Source organism: Schistocerca nitens, chromosome 1 (genome assembly GCF_023898315.1).
Source record: "Schistocerca nitens isolate TAMUIC-IGC-003100 chromosome 1, iqSchNite1.1, whole genome shotgun sequence".
NCBI classification, from domain to species: domain Eukaryota; kingdom Metazoa; phylum Arthropoda; class Insecta; order Orthoptera; family Acrididae; genus Schistocerca; species Schistocerca nitens.
Window position 1 is genome coordinate 691,739,839 of NC_064614.1, and position 20,338 is coordinate 691,760,176.

A 20,338-nucleotide genomic window follows, 5' to 3' on the forward strand; every position below is an offset into this window, starting at 1 on the left:
AGATAACTTTATAGAATGTGATTACAAAAATAATGATGAACATCTTCAGCCTGTCATATTGCTTAAGGAGATAGGGGTGGTACTAATAACAGAATGAAATGGAATTATTATGGAAAATCAGATTTAGGGAAGACAGATGGAAGATTTGGATATTTGTTGGAAGATTTATGAGAAACTGCTTTGTATCTGTAGTAGAAGTCACATACAAAATGTTAATGTGGCCAATTCTAGATTACTGTTAAAGTGTTGGGAGTCTTACCAAGTTGGAATGATGGTAGACACTGGACAAATTCAGAGACCATTGCCAGGAAATGCTGAGGGAAATTAAATGGCAATCCTTGGAAGAAGAAAAAACATAGTTCTTACAAAGCCTTGTTGGATACATTTGGAGAACTTGTACTTAAAGAAGACTGATCATTATGCTGACACCATTGTAAATCTTACGGGGGATATGGGAGAGATGAGAGCACACACAGAGGCATATAGACAGTCATTTTCCCCTTCCTGTATACATGAATGGAATAGGACAAAAACTTGATAATATCAGTATGAAGTACCCTCTGCCATGCATTATATAGTGGCTTGGAAAGTATATAAAATGCATAGTTTAAGCTTATCACCAATATCTGGAGCAACAAAGAGTCCAACATAACTGGAAATAGTCACATATCACCCCAGTTTTTAAGAAGTGTCAGAGGACACATTCACAGAATTCATCACTGATGTCAGATTGTTGTGACATTTTGGGAAGCTGAATATCTTCTCTGTAGGAATCAATAACAAACATGTGTGTACTGATCATATGAAACCTGACTCACATTTTGTTTGACTAAATTTGTCCTGCAGGCAGCAGAGTCTAAGTTGATGGCATGTTTCGGGATTAGAAGAAAGCTTTCAGTTGTTTTTGGATTCTTGCCACCTAATTTAAAGACAGGCTAGTGGAATATCAGACCAAACATGAGACTGAGTGAAGACTTCACAGCATAAAGAATTCAGAATGTCATCCTCAATGGGAAAACATTATAAGAAGATGAAGTATAACTAAGTGTATCTCAGGAAAGGGTGATAGGACTGAGAATTAATTTTTGCTCTTAGCTGAGTATTTGCTGCAGTGACTGTACGTGGTAGGTTAAAACTGTGTACAAGACTTTGATCTGCCTTGTATCCATGTCTAGCACAGGGTTTTGAGTTGCCACATTTAGTGATGTGGTATAAGACTGTTGGTAGGTTATTTTTATGAATGATGTAGTGATATAAAGGTGGCTCAGTGGTTCAGTGGTATAATGCCAGACTACAAATCCAAAGATCTCAGGTTCAATCTGTGGTCACTCAATGGGTTTTTAGCTTCATTTATCACTTCTTTCACCTTTGGCAATGTTCACTGATATGAAAAAGTTGTACTGTGGTCCAGACTTCACGTTAAACTGTAAGTCCCCCTAAAACTAGGACCATGCTGCCAAGTAAAGCACTGTGATGTTCAAAATGATCTTTATGTAATATACAGAAATAGGCAAAATGTCCTAGTATTTTTTGATAACTTCATCAACAATCAATCACTAGGATCAGTCATAATTTTCAGATGTGTCAGGGTATCCACATGAGTGATTCAAGGTGGAATGAACATGTACATTTTATTCTTAGGAAGACAGATACAGTCACTGGAATACGCCTAAGGAGATTTAGTATACATCATTGTAAGAGTTGTTAAGATTCTCTCCTAATCAATTATTGTTTGCTAGTCTGGTACCTTTCTCAAGTTGAACTAATGGAAGACATAACAAATGTTTCAAAAAAGCTTTGCAATTTATCATAGACTTTTTTATTCTACACAAGAGTTTCCCACAAAAACTCAACAAGTTACTATATAGGACAACTACAGTAAAAGCATTGATCATAATGGAAAGACTTGTTTTTATAATTCCATGAGCAGGTGTTCCAGACTGACTCAAGGTATATATTGCATCCTCTTGTGTAGTGGCCATGATGCTAAAATTTGAGAAACACAGGCTTATATGGACATGTACGAACAGTTGGTTTTCCTCTGTAGTACTGCCAGTTGAAACAGGAAATGGAGGAAAATTGTAATAGTGCACTGTGTTCTCTCTGCCATGTCACATGTGATGGCTTGTGGGTTATAGACATGGATGTAAATGAAGTGTACAATGCTGCTTTCAAAGTTTATTTTTCTCTTGTACTTAGAGTGTCCTCCACTGAAAATGTGCTACATGTTCTCCTTCATTTGACAGATATTCATAAACTAATTGTTCTTTAAAAATGAAAAAAAAGTATATACTGGAAATGTCAAACATATACAAGTAAATAAATAGCAATTATTTTTTCATTGCAGCAGATTTTTTGTAATTAGTCATAAATGTGTTTTTGAAGCCATTTTAATGTTAAACAAGGTAACAAATTCTTTTAATTAATGCTATATTAGTGGGCAATTGTCACTATTTTAATGTAGAACAGAGTAAATGACATTCATTTGATTACAATATAACTTTAGCAGCTAATAGAAAGTGTACTATGCAGCTTTAATGGTACATCTTGGAAGACAGTGTATTTTCTTTTACTGTTTAATGTTCCCTCAACAAACAGCAGAGGTATACATTACCCACACCATGATACTTAGAAATGATCTTGCATTTTGCTTCCTGGTACACTATGATAGATGCCACTCTCTTGGTAAATTCCACACTTGCTGGTGATCATCTCTCATCACTAAACACAACAATGCTCTATTTATCCTTCCATTGGCATCTTGCTATTCCATCATAGGTGTGCTGTGTGAAAATGAGTTGTGAGAGTAAGCATAGTGAGGGCAACCTTTCTTGTAATCCAGATTGCAGCAATTGATTCCTTATGGTGACAGAGCCACTGTAGATGCAACATTGCTTATATTTTGTGCTACAGCCCTCATGTGACCAGAAGTGTCTTTTTGTCCTATATGTCAGTCTAGGCTACCGCCCAGAACTATAGTACTGAGAATGTGAAACTGTGCATCTTCCTTGCGCCACAGACATCAACATTGATGTACAACTGACATGTCATGTCTAATGCAACAAGCAGTTCTTTGGACGGGTTGTCCAGCTTCCCAGAGACAAAATATGATATCTCCAAAATTCAGTTAATAGAAAAAAAAAAAAAAAAAAAGCTCATTAGTGCTGTCCTGGCATGTCATTTATCAGCTAGTAAAATGCAGCTGTTTTGCTTTCTGTATGTGGTTCTTAGTCTGTCCACAGACCTACATTTAGAGTTACTGCTACTAATTCTTCCTATCAATGCCTCTTACAAATATGGTATTTCAAAAACTGTATTTCCATATTGAACAATGGAACCACCAAGATGGCATATCAACAATATTAAGAAAAGGATAGATTGATACTCACCATAAAGATGATCCACTGATTTGCAGACAGGCACAATGAAAAGACTGTTACTGACTGGAATGTGATTTTCACAAGGCTGTAATGTCAGGTGGTGGGGTGTGAGGGGAAAAAATGGGAAGCAGAAAAAGAGAGGAGCAGGGGAGGTGAAAGGATGCATGAGTGCATTGGCAGAGGACAGCACACAGTGAGCATGAGGGGATGCATAAAGGGAGGAGATGATAGGAAAGAGGTGATAGAAACTGTTAAGTGGAGGGTATGGGACAGCAGGTTACCATGAGTTGAGGCCAGGATAATATCGGGAGTGGAGAATGCATTGTAATGGTAACTCCCATCTGTGCAATTCAGAAAAGCTGGTGGTTGAAAGGAAGATCTAGATGGCCCAGGTTGTGAAGCAGTCATTGAATTCAAGCATGTTATGTTCCGTGGCATGTTGTGCCACAGGGTGCTCTACTTTAATCTTGGCCACAGTTTGGTGGTGGCCATTTATCCTGGTGGACAGCTGGTTGGTAGTCATACCAAAATAAAATGCTGTGCAGTGCTTTCAGCAGAGCATGCATATGGCATGACTGCTTTCACAGGTGGCCCAACCTTTGATGGGGTAACATAAATCTGTGACAGGACTGGAATATGAAAATGGTGGGTAAGTGAATTGGGCAGGTCTTGCACCTGGGTCTTCCACAGGGATATAACCCCTTTGACAAGGGTTTGGGATTGGAAGTGGCAAAGGGATAGACTAGGATGTTGGGAAGGTTGAGTGGGCAATGAACACCACTTTAGGAGTCCCCCATTTCAAGACATGATGACAGATAATCAAAGCCCTGAAGAAAGAGGTGGTTCAGCTGTCCCAGTCTGAGATGGTACTGGGTGACAAAGGGGGCATTCTTTTGTAGCTGGAGGGAGGGTAGGGGGTGCGTGGGGAAATGGCATGGGAAATCTTTTTTGTGCCTGTCAAATCATGAAGATATCATCAAAGAACCTGAACCAGACCAGCAGTTTGATGTTTTGGGAGGCTAGGAAGTTTTCCTCTAGATAGTCCATAAGCAGGTTGGCAATGGAGGGTCTCATCTGGGTGCCCATTGCTGTGCCATCAATTTGTTTGTATACCTTTCCTTCAAGGGAGAAGCAATTGTGTGGTAGGATTAAGTTGGTTAGGTGCATGAGGAATGAAGTGGTGTGTTTGGATTCTGAAGAACACTGAGAAAGGCAGTGCTGAATTGTGGCAAGGCCTTGGGCATGAGTAAAACAGAAGTGATTTCTGGCATTCCCCAAGGCAGTGTTATAGGCCCTTTGCTGTTACTTATCTATATAAATGATTTGGGAGACAATCTGAGCAGCCGTCTTCAGATGTTTGCAGATGACACTGTCATTTATTGACTAATAGAGTCATCAGAAGATCAAAACAAACTGCAAAATGATTTAGAAAAAATATCTGAATGGTGCAAAAAGTGGCAGTTGACCCTAAATAACGAAAAGTGTGAGGTCATCCACATAAGTGCTAAAAGGAACTCGTTAAACTTCAGTTACATGATAAATCAGTGTAATCTAAAAGTCATAAATTCAAATAAATACCTAGGTATTACAATCACGAACAACTTAAATTGGAAGGAACACATGGAAAATGTTACGAGGAAGGCTAACCAAAGACTGTGTTTTATTGGCAGGACACTTAGAAAATGTAACAGACCTACTAAGGAGACTGCCTACACTACGCTTGTCCATCCTCTTTTGGAATACTGCTGCATGGTGTGGGATCCTTAAAAGATAGGACTGATGAAGTACATCGAAAAAGTTCATAGAAGGGCAGCATGTTTTGTATTATCGTGAAATATGGGAGAGAGTGTCAATGAAATGATACAGGATTTGGGCTGGACATCATTAAAAGAAAGGCACTTTTTATTGCAATCGAATCTTCTCACGAAATTCCAGTCACCAACTTTCTCCTCCAAATGCAAAAATATGTTGTTGACACCAGCCTACATAGGGAGGAATGATCATGTTAAAATAAGGGAAATCAGAGCTCGTGTAGAAAGATATAGGTGTTTATTCTTTCCGCGCACTATACGAGATTGGAATAATAGAGATTTATGAAGGTGGTTCGATGAACCCTCTGCCAGGCATTTAAATGTGATTTGCAGAGTATCCATGTAGATGTAGATGTAGATGTTGGTGTATAGGGAAGTGGCATCAACAGTGACCAGTAGGGAATCAGGAGGCAAAGGAATGGAGATGGTGGAGAGTTGGTGAAGGATGTGGTTGGTATCTTTGATGTGGGAGGCTAGACTATGGGCAGTTGGCTGGAGTAGTTGTTCAATGAGTGCTGAAATCCTTTCAGTGGAGACACAATAACCAGCTACAATGGGACATACAGAATTGTTGGGTTTATGAACTTTGGGGAGCATGTAGAAAGTGGGTGTACAGTGTGTCATAGGGGCAGGTAAATGGATTCAGGGTAGAGGTTCTAGGAATGGTCTAAGGTTTAAAGAATGAATTGGAGGTTATGTTGCACTTCTGAATTGGATCATTCTGCCAGAGTTTACAGTGGATGAGTCCCACAATTGGTGGAGGCCTTACTCCAGACAGTCACTGCGACTCATCATGAAAGTGATGGAGCCTTTGTTTGGAGGGAGGATGATTAGTTTAGGATCTGTTTTGAGACTACATATGACTGTCCTTTCCTCTGGTGAAAGGTTGGTGTTTATAGGAGGGGACCTGGTGAAGGATGGTGAGACCAAGTTGGAGGTAATGAATTCCTGGAAGATGACTGGGGAGTGGTTAGTTGGGAGGGGAGGAAGATCACTGTTGGATGGTTGCATGAACTGGGAGAAGCAGGATTCAGTGTTGGAATTAGGTTGGCTTTAGTTGGAGGGATCTGTGGCAAAGAAGTATCTCCATTGAAGGTATCAGGAGAAGGAGAGTAGGTCTTTGACAGTCCAATAATGGGTGTAGGGCTAAAGGTGAGGCCTTTGGATGGAACTGAAACTTTTATGGGGCTGACGATTTTAGTTGAAAGGTTGAAAACCATGTTTAGTGATTGTTTAGACTCTGGATTTGGATTTGGAGTGTTAGTAGGGAGTTATGAGGATGTTGCAAGTTGAAAAGGACTACTAGGCAGTGTCTGGATGCTGTGTGGGGTTGGTGAGGAGGAACACTGTGTATAGGATAGGGGTTGGATAGTGGTGCCCCAAGCCAGTGCTAGGATGTCAACAGGTTGGAGAACTTATGGACAGCAGAGGATTCAGTTTGAGAAATGTGATGTATGTAGTAGGGATTATGTAGTAGCAGTATCTTGCAGAGGGAGCAGAGGTGGTTCTGGGATGCAGGTGTTTTTCAAATCGGTGTAAATATAAGGGTCAGTCAAATGAAGACGAGACAAATGGTGAAAAAAGTAGGTAAACTGTTAATACATTTGTCCCAGTATGAGACAAGATGATTAATACTTCCATGGAAAAAAAAAAATGTTTGCAGTTGCCTACAAAACTATGATTGTTTGTAGGTGTTCACCTTCTTATCTGAAGAAACTGACAGACATGAATGTCTTCCTTCAGAGCTCCAAAAATATGGAAATCACATGAGGAGGGATTGGGATAGTGTGGAGGATGTGTAAAGGCTTCCCAGCAAAATTTCGATAGCAAAGTCGAAACAACCTTGGCAAGAAGTGGGCCCACTCAAACGATGCCAAGGTTGTTCTGAGTATGCTGCAGAGACTTCACTGGGAAGACCTCCCCATCTTCATAGAGTCCCAGTCTCTCCCCATGTGATTTCCATATTTTTGGTACCATGAAGAGAAACATTCATGACCATCAATTTACTTTGGTTGAAGAGTTGCATGCATGATGTTATGGACTGGGAGAAGTAGGATTCAATGTTGGAATTAGGTTGGCTTTGGTTGTGGAGGCATCCACAAACATTTTTCTGTGGAGGTGTTAACTCTCTTGTCTCACACTGTGATAAATGTATTAGCACTTTACTTATTTTTTACCCATCTGTCTCATTTTCACTTGACTGCCACTTATATATAACTACATCCATATAATGTATAATCCTAGTGTATGAGTAAATAAACTGAACCATGGGGACTGTATGAATATGAGTTCTCAGTGAATGTAAATTATTGATTTTCAGTCTGATTTATAGTCATTTAAAAACATCCACAGACACTGTGTAGTTCTACTATTTTTTTCTATATGTTTATTGACTGTTTTCCCCTGATGATGATGATGATAGAAGACATTTTACCTGTTTGTAGAGAATAGTGTCTCCTATTGTTTACCTCAAGTTTTCTACTTTACATTAATATTATGGGAATTTTGCAGATGGGTCCATGGCCAGCCTATAAACCTGAGAGTGACTGCAGCTATAAATATGCAGGCTCAAGCTTCTTTTCCAAAGCAACATTCTTCTGGCTTCTACCACTCTTTCGTGGAGGCTACAAATCCCCTTTAGAACTTGAGGATCTGGGAAACTTGCCATACTCTGAAAGCACTGAAGCTCAGTATCGCAAGTTTAAAAGTGTCTACTTTCAGGAAAAGGTATGTATATGAACTGACATAATGTGTGATCATTTTCCAGCTTATTGACATTTCATTCATAACTTCTGAATGATCTGCGTTAGGATGTTCAAACTGCAAGGTTTCCCATTGGGCATGATGGGAATTAGTATGTGCATGTTGCATTGGTTTAGCAAAGAAGCACATTTTCGGGTTTGTAGCTGGATCCCATCAACAATCTGCCATTATATTTCGGCCCAGAGATGTCTGGCCATCCTCAGGTGACTAGACGAAGTGCTGAAGAGACCTGATGCAGTCATGGTATTTATAGCAAATTCCGCACATGCAAATCGTACTGGCAGTTTACACCACATGCATTAGAAGATGACTTGCGCGAGGCAGCCAAGTTGTTTGTGCTGCCCTCAGTGGTGAAGTAAGAACAAACTAATCACTGAATATCAACTGAGCATGTCGATTCTGTTGTGACCACATAATTTTGATAATAGCATTCCAATTTTTATCAAGCTGAAAGCCATTTTCACAATTCATTATATTATCAGCAAGATATATTTCCACAGATTCTTTAATTACAGAGTCCCAGAAGCTGGAAACAGGTGCTAAAATTTTGGTATTATTGTATTCCATTGAATGTCCCATGGAAATGCAATGATCTGCCACAGCTGATTTTAAACATTGCTGCAGACGGGTGTGTCTTTTGTGTTCTACGCAGTGTTCCTGGACCGTTCATGTTGTCTGACCTATATATGCAGAGCCACACTCTCAGAGAATTTTATAAACACCCGCCTTCCTCAATTATAAATCATCTTTAATGGATCCAACTAAGGCCCTGCTCTTTGCTGGTGGATGGAAGATGACATTAATATTATTCTTCTTAAGCAATTTGCCTATTTTAGAAAACATGTTCCTGGCATATGGAAGGAACACAGTTGATTTATAGTCATCATCAGTCTCCTCAGAGCATTGCTTCTTGTTATTATAATTGTGAATGTACTTCCATATTTGACACGATGTAAAGCCATTCTCTTTAAAAACCTTCTCCAGATGCACTAACTCTTTGTGAAGGCTATCAGCAGCCAAAATTACATGCACCCAGTGAATTAAAGTACTGAGGGCACCAGAAGTTCATGTGGGGTGATGGCAGCCGGACACCTGAAGATATAAATCTGTATGTGTGGATTTTCTGTACACCGAATGTCCCAAAGACCCATCATTCTTATGGCGTACTAACATATCAAGAAAGGGTAAAGTCCCATCTTTCTCAATCTCCATAGTAAACTTGCTGTTCTCATGTATAGAGTTTAAATGACAAAGGAATTTTTCCAGTTCTTGTCTGCCACGAGACCATACAGCAAAAGTATCACCAGAAAACCATAGGCTAGACGGCAGACTCAAGAGCTTTCTCCCCAAAGTTTTTCATAAAAAGATTGGTCACCACAGGGGACAAGGGACTTCCCATGGCATCACCGTCAGTTTGTTCAAAAAATTCATTATTAAATAAAAAATTAGTTGAGGAGAGAGTATCTTCCAACAAAGCCATCAAATCATCACTGAACAAGTTACCAATAAGATGTAGTAAGTCAAATAAAGGAACTTTGGTAAAAAGTGAGACCACATTGAAGCTAACTAGTAAATCTCTGAGCGCCCTCAAAAAAAAAAAAAAAAAAAAAAAAAAAAAACCTAGTAAATCTGAGCTGCTCAGCTTAACAGTCTTTAAACAATTGATAAAATCCATGGAATTACATTTATGGTGGCAGCACTTCAGTAAGGAGGCCAGATGTTTTACATTCGAATATGTAGAAGCACCAATATTACTCACTATCAATTGTAGTGGAATGCCATCCTTGTGAATCTTGGGCATCCCATACTGTCTTGGTGGAACAGCATTGTGTGGTCTCAGCCTCTTGATAACTTGTTCAGGTAAAGAACTATCATTCAAAAGCGTAACAGTTTTTCTGAATATATGGCTTTGTTTGAACATACTCTCTCCTCAACTTATTTTTTATTTAATAACGAATTTTTTGAACAAACTGATGGTGTCACCATGGGGAGTCCCTTGTCCCCTGTGGTGACCAATCAATTTATGGAAGACTTTGAGGAGAAAGCTCTTGTCTGCTGTCTTAAAGTCTATGGTTTTCTGGCAGTATGTAGATGATACTTTCGTTGTATGCCCTCATGGCAGACAAGAACTGGAAAAATTCCTTTGTCATTTAAACTGTTGTCATGGGAACATCAAGTTTACTATGGAGATTGAGAAATATGGGATTTTACCCTTTCTAGACATGTTCGAATGCCATAAGAATGATGGATCTTTGGGACATTTGTGTACAGCTGTCCACCAGCAAAGAGCAGGGCCTTAGTCTGATCCGTTAAAGATGATTTATAATTGAGGAAGATGGGTGTTTATAAAATTCCCTGAGAGTGTGGCTCTGCATATATAGGTCAGACAAAACAAACAGTGCAGGAACGCTGTGTAGAACATGAAAGAGATCTGTGGTAACCCTTAAAATCACCAGTGGCAGATCATTGCATTTCCATGGGACATTCATTTGAATACAATAATACCAAAATTTTAGCACCAGTTTCCAGCTTCTGGGACTCTGTAATTAAAGAATCCATGGAAATATATCTTGCTGATAATTTAATGAATCGTGATAATGGTTTTGAGCGTGATAAAAACTGGATTCCTACTTTTAAAATTATGCGGTCACAACAGAATCGACATGCTCAGTCAATACTCAGTGATTAGTTTGTTCTCACTTCACCACTGAGGGCAGTACACACAACTTGGCTGCCTCGTGCATGTCACCTCCTAATGAATGCACCAAAAACCACCAGTATGACACACATGTGCGGAATTCACTATAAATACCATGACTGCATCAGGTCTCTTCAGTACTTCATCTGCTCACCTGAGGATGGCTGGAAATCTCTAGGCCTAAATATTATGGCAGAACGAAACTTCCTGGCAGATTAAAACTGTGTGCCGGACCGAGACTCGAACTCAGGACCCTTGCCTTTCTCAGGCAAGTGCTCTACCAAATACGACTCATGCCCCATCCTCACAGCTTTACTTCTGCCAGTACTGCGTCTCCAACCTTCCAAACTTTGTGAGGATGGGGCGTGAGTCATGCTTGGGTAGCTCAGATGGTATAGCACTTGCCTGCAAAAGGCAAAGGTCCTGACTTCGAGTCTCGGTCTGGCACACAGTTTTAATCTCCCAGGAAGTCTCATATCAGTGCACACTCCGCTGCAGAATGAAAATCTCATTATGGCAGAATATTGATAGAATCTGACTGCAAACCCAAAAATTACTGGAAAAAGAAATAAGCTGGGAAAATTTCAGAAGTCACAAGCCCACTTTCATGTGGATGGGTTCATCAGTAAGCAAAACTGGCACATTTGGGAGACTGAGAATCCACATTTCATGATCGAGAAGTGTCTTCACCCTCAATGGGTGACTATGTGATGTGCTATATCCAGTTTCATAAAAAAATTCATGGAAGTTGGACAGCTGTGGCACACAGAAATAAATGACTCTCTGCCTTTGACCTTCAGTCAGTAGTGGTCATATTCATAAAGTGAACACTCTGGTCTGTGCTAACTGTCAGTGAACTTGCAGAATAATTGTACCTCTATTAGTTCAGTACTGAAATTTTACCCAAAAATTTGAACATATATTGAATTGCAGCAATATTTAGCTCTTATTTAATGATATAACATTTGTAAAGGAACCCTTTGAACAAGTTGATAATGTCAAAATATTCTTGCAAATTATCATTATTGGAGATCAGTGTTGGGTTTATGTGAACAACATTGAGTGACATAGAAGTGCACTTGTCAAACTGGGATGGCAAATAATTACCATATCTGAGAGGTTGAATCCAGTGTCAAAGTAATAATCAGAGTCTTTTTATGGCAATGAATTGTGCCCTTAGAAGTTTTGCCTCAAGGTGAAATCACCCCTTGTCATAATTGCCTAAGCATTTTAAAATGAATGTGTAAAAAAACTGCCAAAGCAGCTTACTGTACACAGCATGCCATGTCTGCTCACCATACTTTCACCAAATGACCAACAGAGTGTTTAGGATTGGATTTAGTCTTTAACATTACATTTGACAACCAGACCATCTATGTCATGACTTCAGCACAACTTGGCAACCTGAAAATGTTGAATGAACAAAACAGGTCCTAACACCATGAATGTGTAATAATACAGCTGAGGTGGTTTTCTTCAATCATTAACATTAAGGAATAAAAAGGAAATGGTTACTAAACAAATGGTCATAATACTGGTAGAAGTTGGGAGGAATAGGAGAAATAGAAGTAAGAACAGAGAGAAGTGAAGAAAAGAAGTAGACAGTACACAAATAATTTCAGGAATAACATAACAAGGTGGAAAAAACAGGGTCATGGTAGAAGTAAATATTGGAAAAGGGGCAATAGATATTTAAGAGAACTGAAGGAGATGGAAAAACAAGTGCAGAATTCACTAGTGCAATAAATAAGTTATAAGGTAAGGTCAAATGCTAGTTGAGTTGGAAAAATGTGTTAAAAGTGTGATTAACAACTAAACAGATTTAAGGAATTGGGTATCAGTAAGGATGATGACAATATAAAGTGCATTACAGTTTATCATGTCATGTTTCAGAGCATGTTTTAAAACATTATATGAGAAAATATCAGTGCATACAATGTAATTAATCCAGTTCATTACTTTTAAACATTGTTTACTTTTAAAGAGTCATTTCTTAACATCAGGTTGTTATTAAAGCCAAATGATGGCTTTGAAACAAATTTACAATCCATATGTTGCTTCCAGAAAGATAGTGTCCATTATTTCCTATTTTTAGGGCTTACTGCTTATTGAATGTCATTAAGAATTAATTTTATCCTTTTTTTATTATATTGCATGAAGATTCAGTCCCAATACTATTTATGTTTCATTATATTCAAACTGATTAAGAAACATTACAAAAAAATGTGCGTATTTGTGTGTTTCAGGTAGCAGCTCATAAGGAGAAACGCCCAATTTCACTGTGGAAATGTTATTTCCGTAGTTGTTGGTACCTGTTTTTGTGCGGAGGGATCTTCAAGCTACTTGGTGACATGGTTGGTTTTGTTGGTCCTCTAGGTATCTCTGTTATAATTGATTATGTCACAGATCTCCAGATCCATGAACAAATAAAAAATGGCTCACAGACTCAGGATACAGAAACATATTGCATGGTAAGTAATATTCTATTAGAAGTGCAGCTTTTTATTATTACACCAGATAGTGCAGATGGGAAGAAACGTCACAGCTAGAAAGAAGGAGGAAACAAAAACTTCAATATGTGGCATTTGGAGATGAATATTGAGTGAAAGATGGAGTACTAAGAGAAGAGCAAAGTTGTGGGAGAGAAGACAGTTAAATAAATATTTTTAGTAAATAAACAGTAATTTCTTTCAGTATGTGAAATTCAGAACTGCTGACAGACACAGCTGAAATAAAAAATGCTAACACAAGCCTTCATAACTACATTTTCATCTACAGCTATACTCTGGAAACCATGGTGCAGTGCATGGCTGTGGATATGTCCAATTGTACCAATTATTAGGCTTTCTTCCTGTTCCATTCACGTATGGAGTATGGGAAGAATGATTGTTTGAATGCCTCTGTGTGTGCAGTAATTATTCTAACCATATCCTCACAAACCCCATGTGAGTGATATGTAAGGGATTGTAATGCATTCCTATAGTCATCATTTAGAGCCAGTCCTTGAAACTTTGTTAATAAACTTTCTCAGTATAGTTTATGTCTATCTTCAAGAGTCTTCCATTAAGCTCCTGTGGTATTTCTGTGACACACTCCCATGAATCAAACAAACCTGTGACCATTCATGCTGCCCTTCTCTACACACGTTCAATATCCCCCATTAATCCTATATGGTACGAGTTCCACACACTTGAGCAATATTCTACAAATGGTCGCCTGAGTGATTTGTAGGCAATTACCTTTGGAGATTGATTTTACTTCCCCAGTATTCTAACAATAAACTGAAGTCTACCACTTGCTTTACCCATTACTGAGTCTATGTGAGCATTCAATTTAATACCCCTACAAAGTGTTACACCCAGGTACTTGTATAAGTTGGCCAATACCAAACAGTGACTCATTGATATTACAGTCATAGGATGCTATGCTTTTCGTTTTGTGAAATGCACAATTTTACATTTGTGAACATTTAAAGTAAGTTTCCTATCTTTGCACCACTTTAAAATCTTATCAAGACCTGAATGAATATTTATGCAGCTTCTTTCAGATATTACTTCATTACAGATAAATCTGCAAAAAGTCTGAGATGACTATTAATATTGTCTGCAAGGTCATTAATATACAGAATGAACAGCAAGGGTTCATGGGGCCCAGCTGTAGGTACTTCTACATCTGATGATGACTCTCCATCCAAGATAACATGCTGTTTTCTCCCTACCAACAATGCAGTCACAAATTTCACTTGATACCCCAAAAAAATGGTTCAAATGGCTCTGAGCACTATGGGACTTAACTGCTGTGGTCATCAGTCCCCTAGAACTTAGAACTACTTAAACCTAACTAACTTAAGGACATCACAAACACCCATGCCCGAGGCAGGATTCGAACCTGCGACCACAGCGGTCTCGCGGTTCCAGACTGTAGCGCCTAGAACCGCTCAGCCACTCCGGCTGGCTGATACCCCATATGACTGTACTTTTGACAGTGAGGATAGGTGTGGTACTGAGTTAAATACTTTTCAGAAATCAAGAAATACTGCATCTACCTGACTTCTTTGATCCAAAGCTTTCAATATGTTATGTGAGAAAAGTGCAAGCTGAGTTTTGCATTATCAGTGTTTTCAGAATCATTTCTGGTTGGCATCAAGGAGGCAATTCTGTTCCAAATACCTCATTACATTTGAGCTCAGAATCTATTCTAATATTCTACAACAAACCGATGTCAGGGATATTGGGCAGTAGTTTTGTGGATCACTTCTATTACCTTACCCTTCTTGTAGTCGGATGAGACCTGTGTTTTTTTCCAAGAACTGGGCATAGTCTTCTGTTCAAGGGATCTATGATAAATTATAAGTAAAAGAGGGGCTAACTCAGCCACAAATTCAGTATAGAATCTGACAGGGTTCCATTGGGTCATGGAGCTTTTTTAGGCTGTTTCTCAACACCACTGACGTTAATAGTTACTTCATTCAACTTTTCAATGGTACTAGGATTAAATTAGGGCTATTATCCTGGGCCTTCCTTTATAAAGGAACATTTGAAAATGGAGTTAAGAATTTCATGCTTTTGGTTTATTACCCTCAATTTCAGTTTCTATCTCATTCAGTAGGGCCTGAAAACTAACTTTGGTGCCTCTAATGGCCTTTACATGCAACCATAATTTTTTTGGTTTTTGTGAAATATCATCTGACAATATTTGGCTACAGTAATCATTGAAGGCATTATGCATACTCTCTTGACAGCCAAATGTGTTTCATTCAGCATCTCTCTAACTATAGCCCTACACTTTGTTTTGCACCTATTATGCAGTAATCTCTGTTTCTTTAGAAATTTCTTTTCAGTGACTGTATACCATAGAGTATTCCTTCCATTGCCGGCCATTGTGGCCAAGTGGTTCTAAGCGCTTCAGTCCAGAACTGTGCTGCTGCTACAGAAACAGGTTTTAATCCTGCCTCGGGCATGGATGTGTGTGATGTCCTTAGGCTAGTTAGGTTTAAGTAGTTCTCAGTCTAGGGGACTGATGACCGCAGATGTTAAGTCCCATAGTGCTCAGAGCCATTTGAACAATTTTTATTCCTTCCATTGTGAACTGTTCTACTGGGTTCTTATCTATCCAGTGTATGCTCACCTATTCTTTTACACTTGAGCCATATTTCTTCCACATGCTCCTACTCTGTGCTGAAAGTTTCAAGTTCCTCATTGAGATATGACACTACTGATCTTTTATTCTAGTTTACTGCATATATATATCTTTCTATTTGTTTTAGTTGTCCTTTGTTGCCACAACTTAGCCATGGTCACTGTTCCCATTATTGATGTGGACATCCCCAAAGAGGGTGGGTCTAATTGTTGCCATTAGATCCAAGATATTTCGATCATGAGTGAGGCCCATAATTATCCGTTCTATGTGCTTTTTCTTGAGGGCATGCAGCTTTACTGTATGAATAAATGATGATGTCATCCTCTTGGGTAAAATATTCCAGAGGTAAAATAGTGCCCCATTCAGATCTTTGGGCAGGGACTACTCAAGAGGACGTTGTTATCAGGAGGAAGAAAACTGGTGTTCTATGGATTGGAGCGTGGAATGTCAGGTCCCTTAATCGGGCAGGTAAGTTAGAAAATTTAAGAAGGGAAATGGTTAGGTTAAAGTTAGATATAATGGGAATTAGCAAAGTTCAGTGACAGGAGGAACAAGACTTTTGGTCAGGTGAATACAGGGTTATAAATACAAAATCAAATAGGGGTAATGCAGGAGTAGGTTTAATAACGAATAAAAAAATAGGAGTGCAGGTAAGCAACTACAAACAGCATAGTGAATGCATTATTGTGGTCAAGATAGACACGAAGCCCATGCCTACTACAGTAGTACAAGTTTATATGCCAACTAGCTCTGCAGATGACGAAGAAATTGAAGAAATGTATGAGGAGATAAAAGAAATTATTCAGGTAGTGAATGGAAATGAAAATTTAATAGTAATGGGTGACTGGAATTCGGTAGTAGGAAAAGGAAGAGAAGGAAATGTAGTAGGTGACTATGGATTGGGGGTAAGGAATTAAAGAGGAAGCCGCCTGGTAGAATTTTGCACAGAGCATAACTTAATCATAGCTAACACCTGGTTCAAGAATCACAAAAGAAGGTTGTACACATGGAAGAAGCCTGGAGATACTGACAGGTTTCAGATAGATTATATAATGGTAAGACAGAGATTTAGGAACCAGGTTTTAAATTGTAAGACATTTCCAGGGGCAGATGTGGACTCTGACCACAATCTATTGGTTATGACCTGTAGATTAAAACTGAAGAAACTGCCAAAAGGTGGGAATTTAAGGAGATGGGACCTGGATAAACTGAAAGAACCAGAGGTTGTACAGAGTTTCAGGGAGAGCATAAGGGAACAATTGACAAGAATGGGGGAAAGAAATACAGTAGAAGAAGAATGGGTAGCTTTGAGGGATGAAATAGTGAAAGCAGCAAGGATCAAGTAGGTAAAAAGACGAGGGCTTGTAGAAATCCTTGAGTGACAGAAGAAATATTGAATTTAATTGATGAAAGGAGAAAATATAAAGATGCAGTAAATGAAGCAGGCAAAAAGGAATACAAAAGTCTCAAAAATGAGATCGACAGGAAGTGCAAAATGGCTAAGCAGGCATGACTAGAGGACAAATGTTAGGATGTATAGGCTTATCTCACTAGGGGTAAGATAGATACTGCGTACAGGAAAATTAAAGAGACCTTTGGAGAAAAGAGAACGACTTGTATGAATTTCAAGAGATCAGATGGAAACCCAGTTCCAAGCAAAGAAGGGAAAGCAGAAAGCTGGAAGGAGTATATAGAGGGTCTATACAAGGGCGAGGTACTTGAGGGCAATATTATGCAAATGGAAGAGGATGTAGATGAAGATGAAATGGGTGATATGATATTGCATGAGAGTTTGACAGAGCACTAAAAGACCTAAGTCAAAACGAGGCCCCAGGAGTAGACAACATTCCATTAGAACTACCGACAGCCTTGGGAGAGCCAGTCCTGACAAAACGAGCAAACTGTATGAGACAGGCGAAATACCCTCAGACTTCAAGAAGACTATAATAATTCCAATCACAAAGAAAGCAGGTGTTTACAGATGTGTAAATTACCGAAGTATCAATTTAATAAGTCACGGCTGCAAAATACTAACAAGAATTCTTTACAAACAAATGGAAAAACTGGTAGAAGCCAACCTCGGGGAAGATCAGTTTGGATTCTGTAGAAATATCGGAACATGTGAGGCAATACTGACCCTACAACTTATCTTAGAAGCTAGATTAAGAAAAGGCAAACCTACATTTCTAGCATTTTTAGACTTAGAGAAAGCTTTTGACAATGTTGACTGGAATACTCTCTTTCAAATTCTGAAGGTGGCAGGGATAAAATACAGGTAGCAAAAGGCTATTTACAATTTGTACAGAAACCAGAAGGCAGTTATAAGAGTCGAGGGGCATGAAAGGTGTTATAACGTCAAGTTTAACAAATATATTTCAGAACGACACAACACATATAAGTAACAGAGTAAGTTGACAAGCAAGACATGTGTACACGTTAGCATTCGAATGAGCACTGAGTCCCAGTCTAGCGGCCGCTGCTCAGCTGGAGGTTTCCTGGAGATGGCTAACATCCATAGGCGTTGTTTGACCCGCCGTAAAGTCTTGAGGAGGAGGCTTCCCGTACGGACGGAAGTGTCCCTGATGATAACGGGTCGAGATGACAGGAGACGTAGGGGTCGAATCTGCTGGGGCCCACTGCACCAATCTGCCCATTGCGGCAAGTCCAGTTGATATGACAGGAGACATGGGCGATGTGTTGGCGTCCGTTGGAGGAGGAGGCGAGTAGATTTGCTCTGACAGAGGATGGTCATCCGGTTCCTGCATGGGCACGTCTCCTGGTGGCATCCATTCTAGTGCTGGCATCACGATGACGGTGAGAGGGCTGTGTTGTGAGTATTGAGAGATGCCAAGATCCCGAGCGTCAGGTAGGGCCAAAAGTGGTGTAGCGGCATTCGGAACAGGTGTTGCTGGCACACGAGGCCGAAGCTGGTCCGAATGACGCACTGCAACACCCGTGTCCATCTGAATTTCATACAGGCGTCTGCCACGGTGTCTTAAGATGCGGCCCGGGCTCCATTTTGGCCGCCTGCTATATCCCCGTACCCAGACGAGGTCGTCGGTGGTGAACCGGCCAAGGGAAGGCACCTGCGGCCGTGAGGTGGGAGGCCGCAGAAGATGAAGTAGCGTGCGGGGCTGTCGGCCATGTAAGAGCTCAGCTGGGCTGTGGTCGCCCATGGGGATGAAACGGTAAGACGCCAGAAACTGGAGAAGCGCATCATTATCAGCAGAAGAAGTCAGAAGTTTCCGCATCTGAACCTTAAATGTGCGGACCAGTTGTTCAGCCTCACCGTTGGATTGTGGATGGAACGGCGGGGCCGTGACATGCATAACGCTGTGACGAGCAAAAAAATCTGCAAATTCAGAAGAGGCAAATTGTGGACCATTATCAGTAACCAGAGTAGAGAGGAGGCCTTCCAAAGAAAAAATGTGGGCGAGAGCACTGGTGGTTGCCGCGGTGGTAGGCGACGTGCAACGGACAATGAAAGGAAAGTTAGAGTAGGCGTCAATTATGAGGAGCCAATAAGTACCTAAAAAGGGTCCCACAAAGTCAGCATGAATGTGCTCCCAGGGCTTCTCAGGCGAAGGCCATGGTGACAAAGATGGCTTCGGGGCAGCGACCTGTGACGCACAAGGGCGGCAGGCAGCGACCTTGTGTGCTATTTCAGAGTCGATGCCATGCCAGTACACATGACGGCGCGCCAGAGATTTTGTGTGAGACACACCCCAGTGCCCTTGGTGAAGGAGGCGCAAGACCGAAGCATGAAAGACGTAGGTACCACGACACGCGGCGAAGCATTGTCAGTGGAGAGGAGGATAACACCATCCCTGCCCGTGAGGCGGTAGCGCAAAGCGTAGTAGTTCCACAATGGATCAGAAGTCTTAGTGGACGGGCGATCTGGCCAACCCTTCTGAATACAGCGTAAAACCCGGGAGAGGGTAGGGTCAGAACTCGTAGCAGCCGCCAGCCTGTCCCCAGTGATGGGGAACCCATCCACAACCCGCTGCTCGGCAACATCCAGGTGGAAAAACAGAAGTTTGTCCCTATCGAATGCATGATCAGGACCCATGGGAAGGCGAGACAGAGCATCAGCATTCACATGTTGAGCCGTTGGCCGGAAATGAATCTCATAATTGAAACGAGACAAGTAAAGAGCCCAATGCTGGAGGCGGTGTGCAGCCTTGTCGGGAAGTGACGTTGATGGATGAAACAAGGAAACAAGTGGTTTGTGATCTGTAACAAGATGAAATTTGGAGCCATAGAGAAAAACACCAAACTTATGAAGAGCATAAATAATGGCCAAAGCTTCTTTTTCAATTTGAGAATACTTTTGCTGGGCATCCGTGAGCATTTTGGAGGCATAAGCAATGGGTTGTTGTTCTGAACTGTCAGAAAAACAGTGCGCAAGGACTGCACCGACCCCGTATTGAGAGGCATCTGTGGCAAGAACAAGATGTTGGCCAGGTCGATAAGTAGCCAGGCACGGGGCCTGTTTCAGCATAGTATTCAATTTCTGGAAAGCCGCATCGCATGACGCGGACCAGTGA

The 20,338-nt window shown here is 40.4% G+C and overlaps 1 protein-coding gene across 1 annotated transcript in view; it reads left to right on the plus strand.

Moving 5' to 3' along the window:
- The window catches only part of LOC126259407 (ATP-binding cassette sub-family C member Sur), a 377,896-nt gene that overhangs the window by 94,998 nt on the left and 262,560 nt on the right, over positions 1–20,338 (plus strand). The window contains exons 2-3 of the mRNA XM_049956187.1: positions 7,703–7,918; positions 12,899–13,123. Of these exons, the coding sequence (XP_049812144.1) occupies positions 7,703–7,918; positions 12,899–13,123 (441 nt within the window). The remainder of the gene's footprint in view (positions 1–7,702; positions 7,919–12,898; positions 13,124–20,338) is intronic.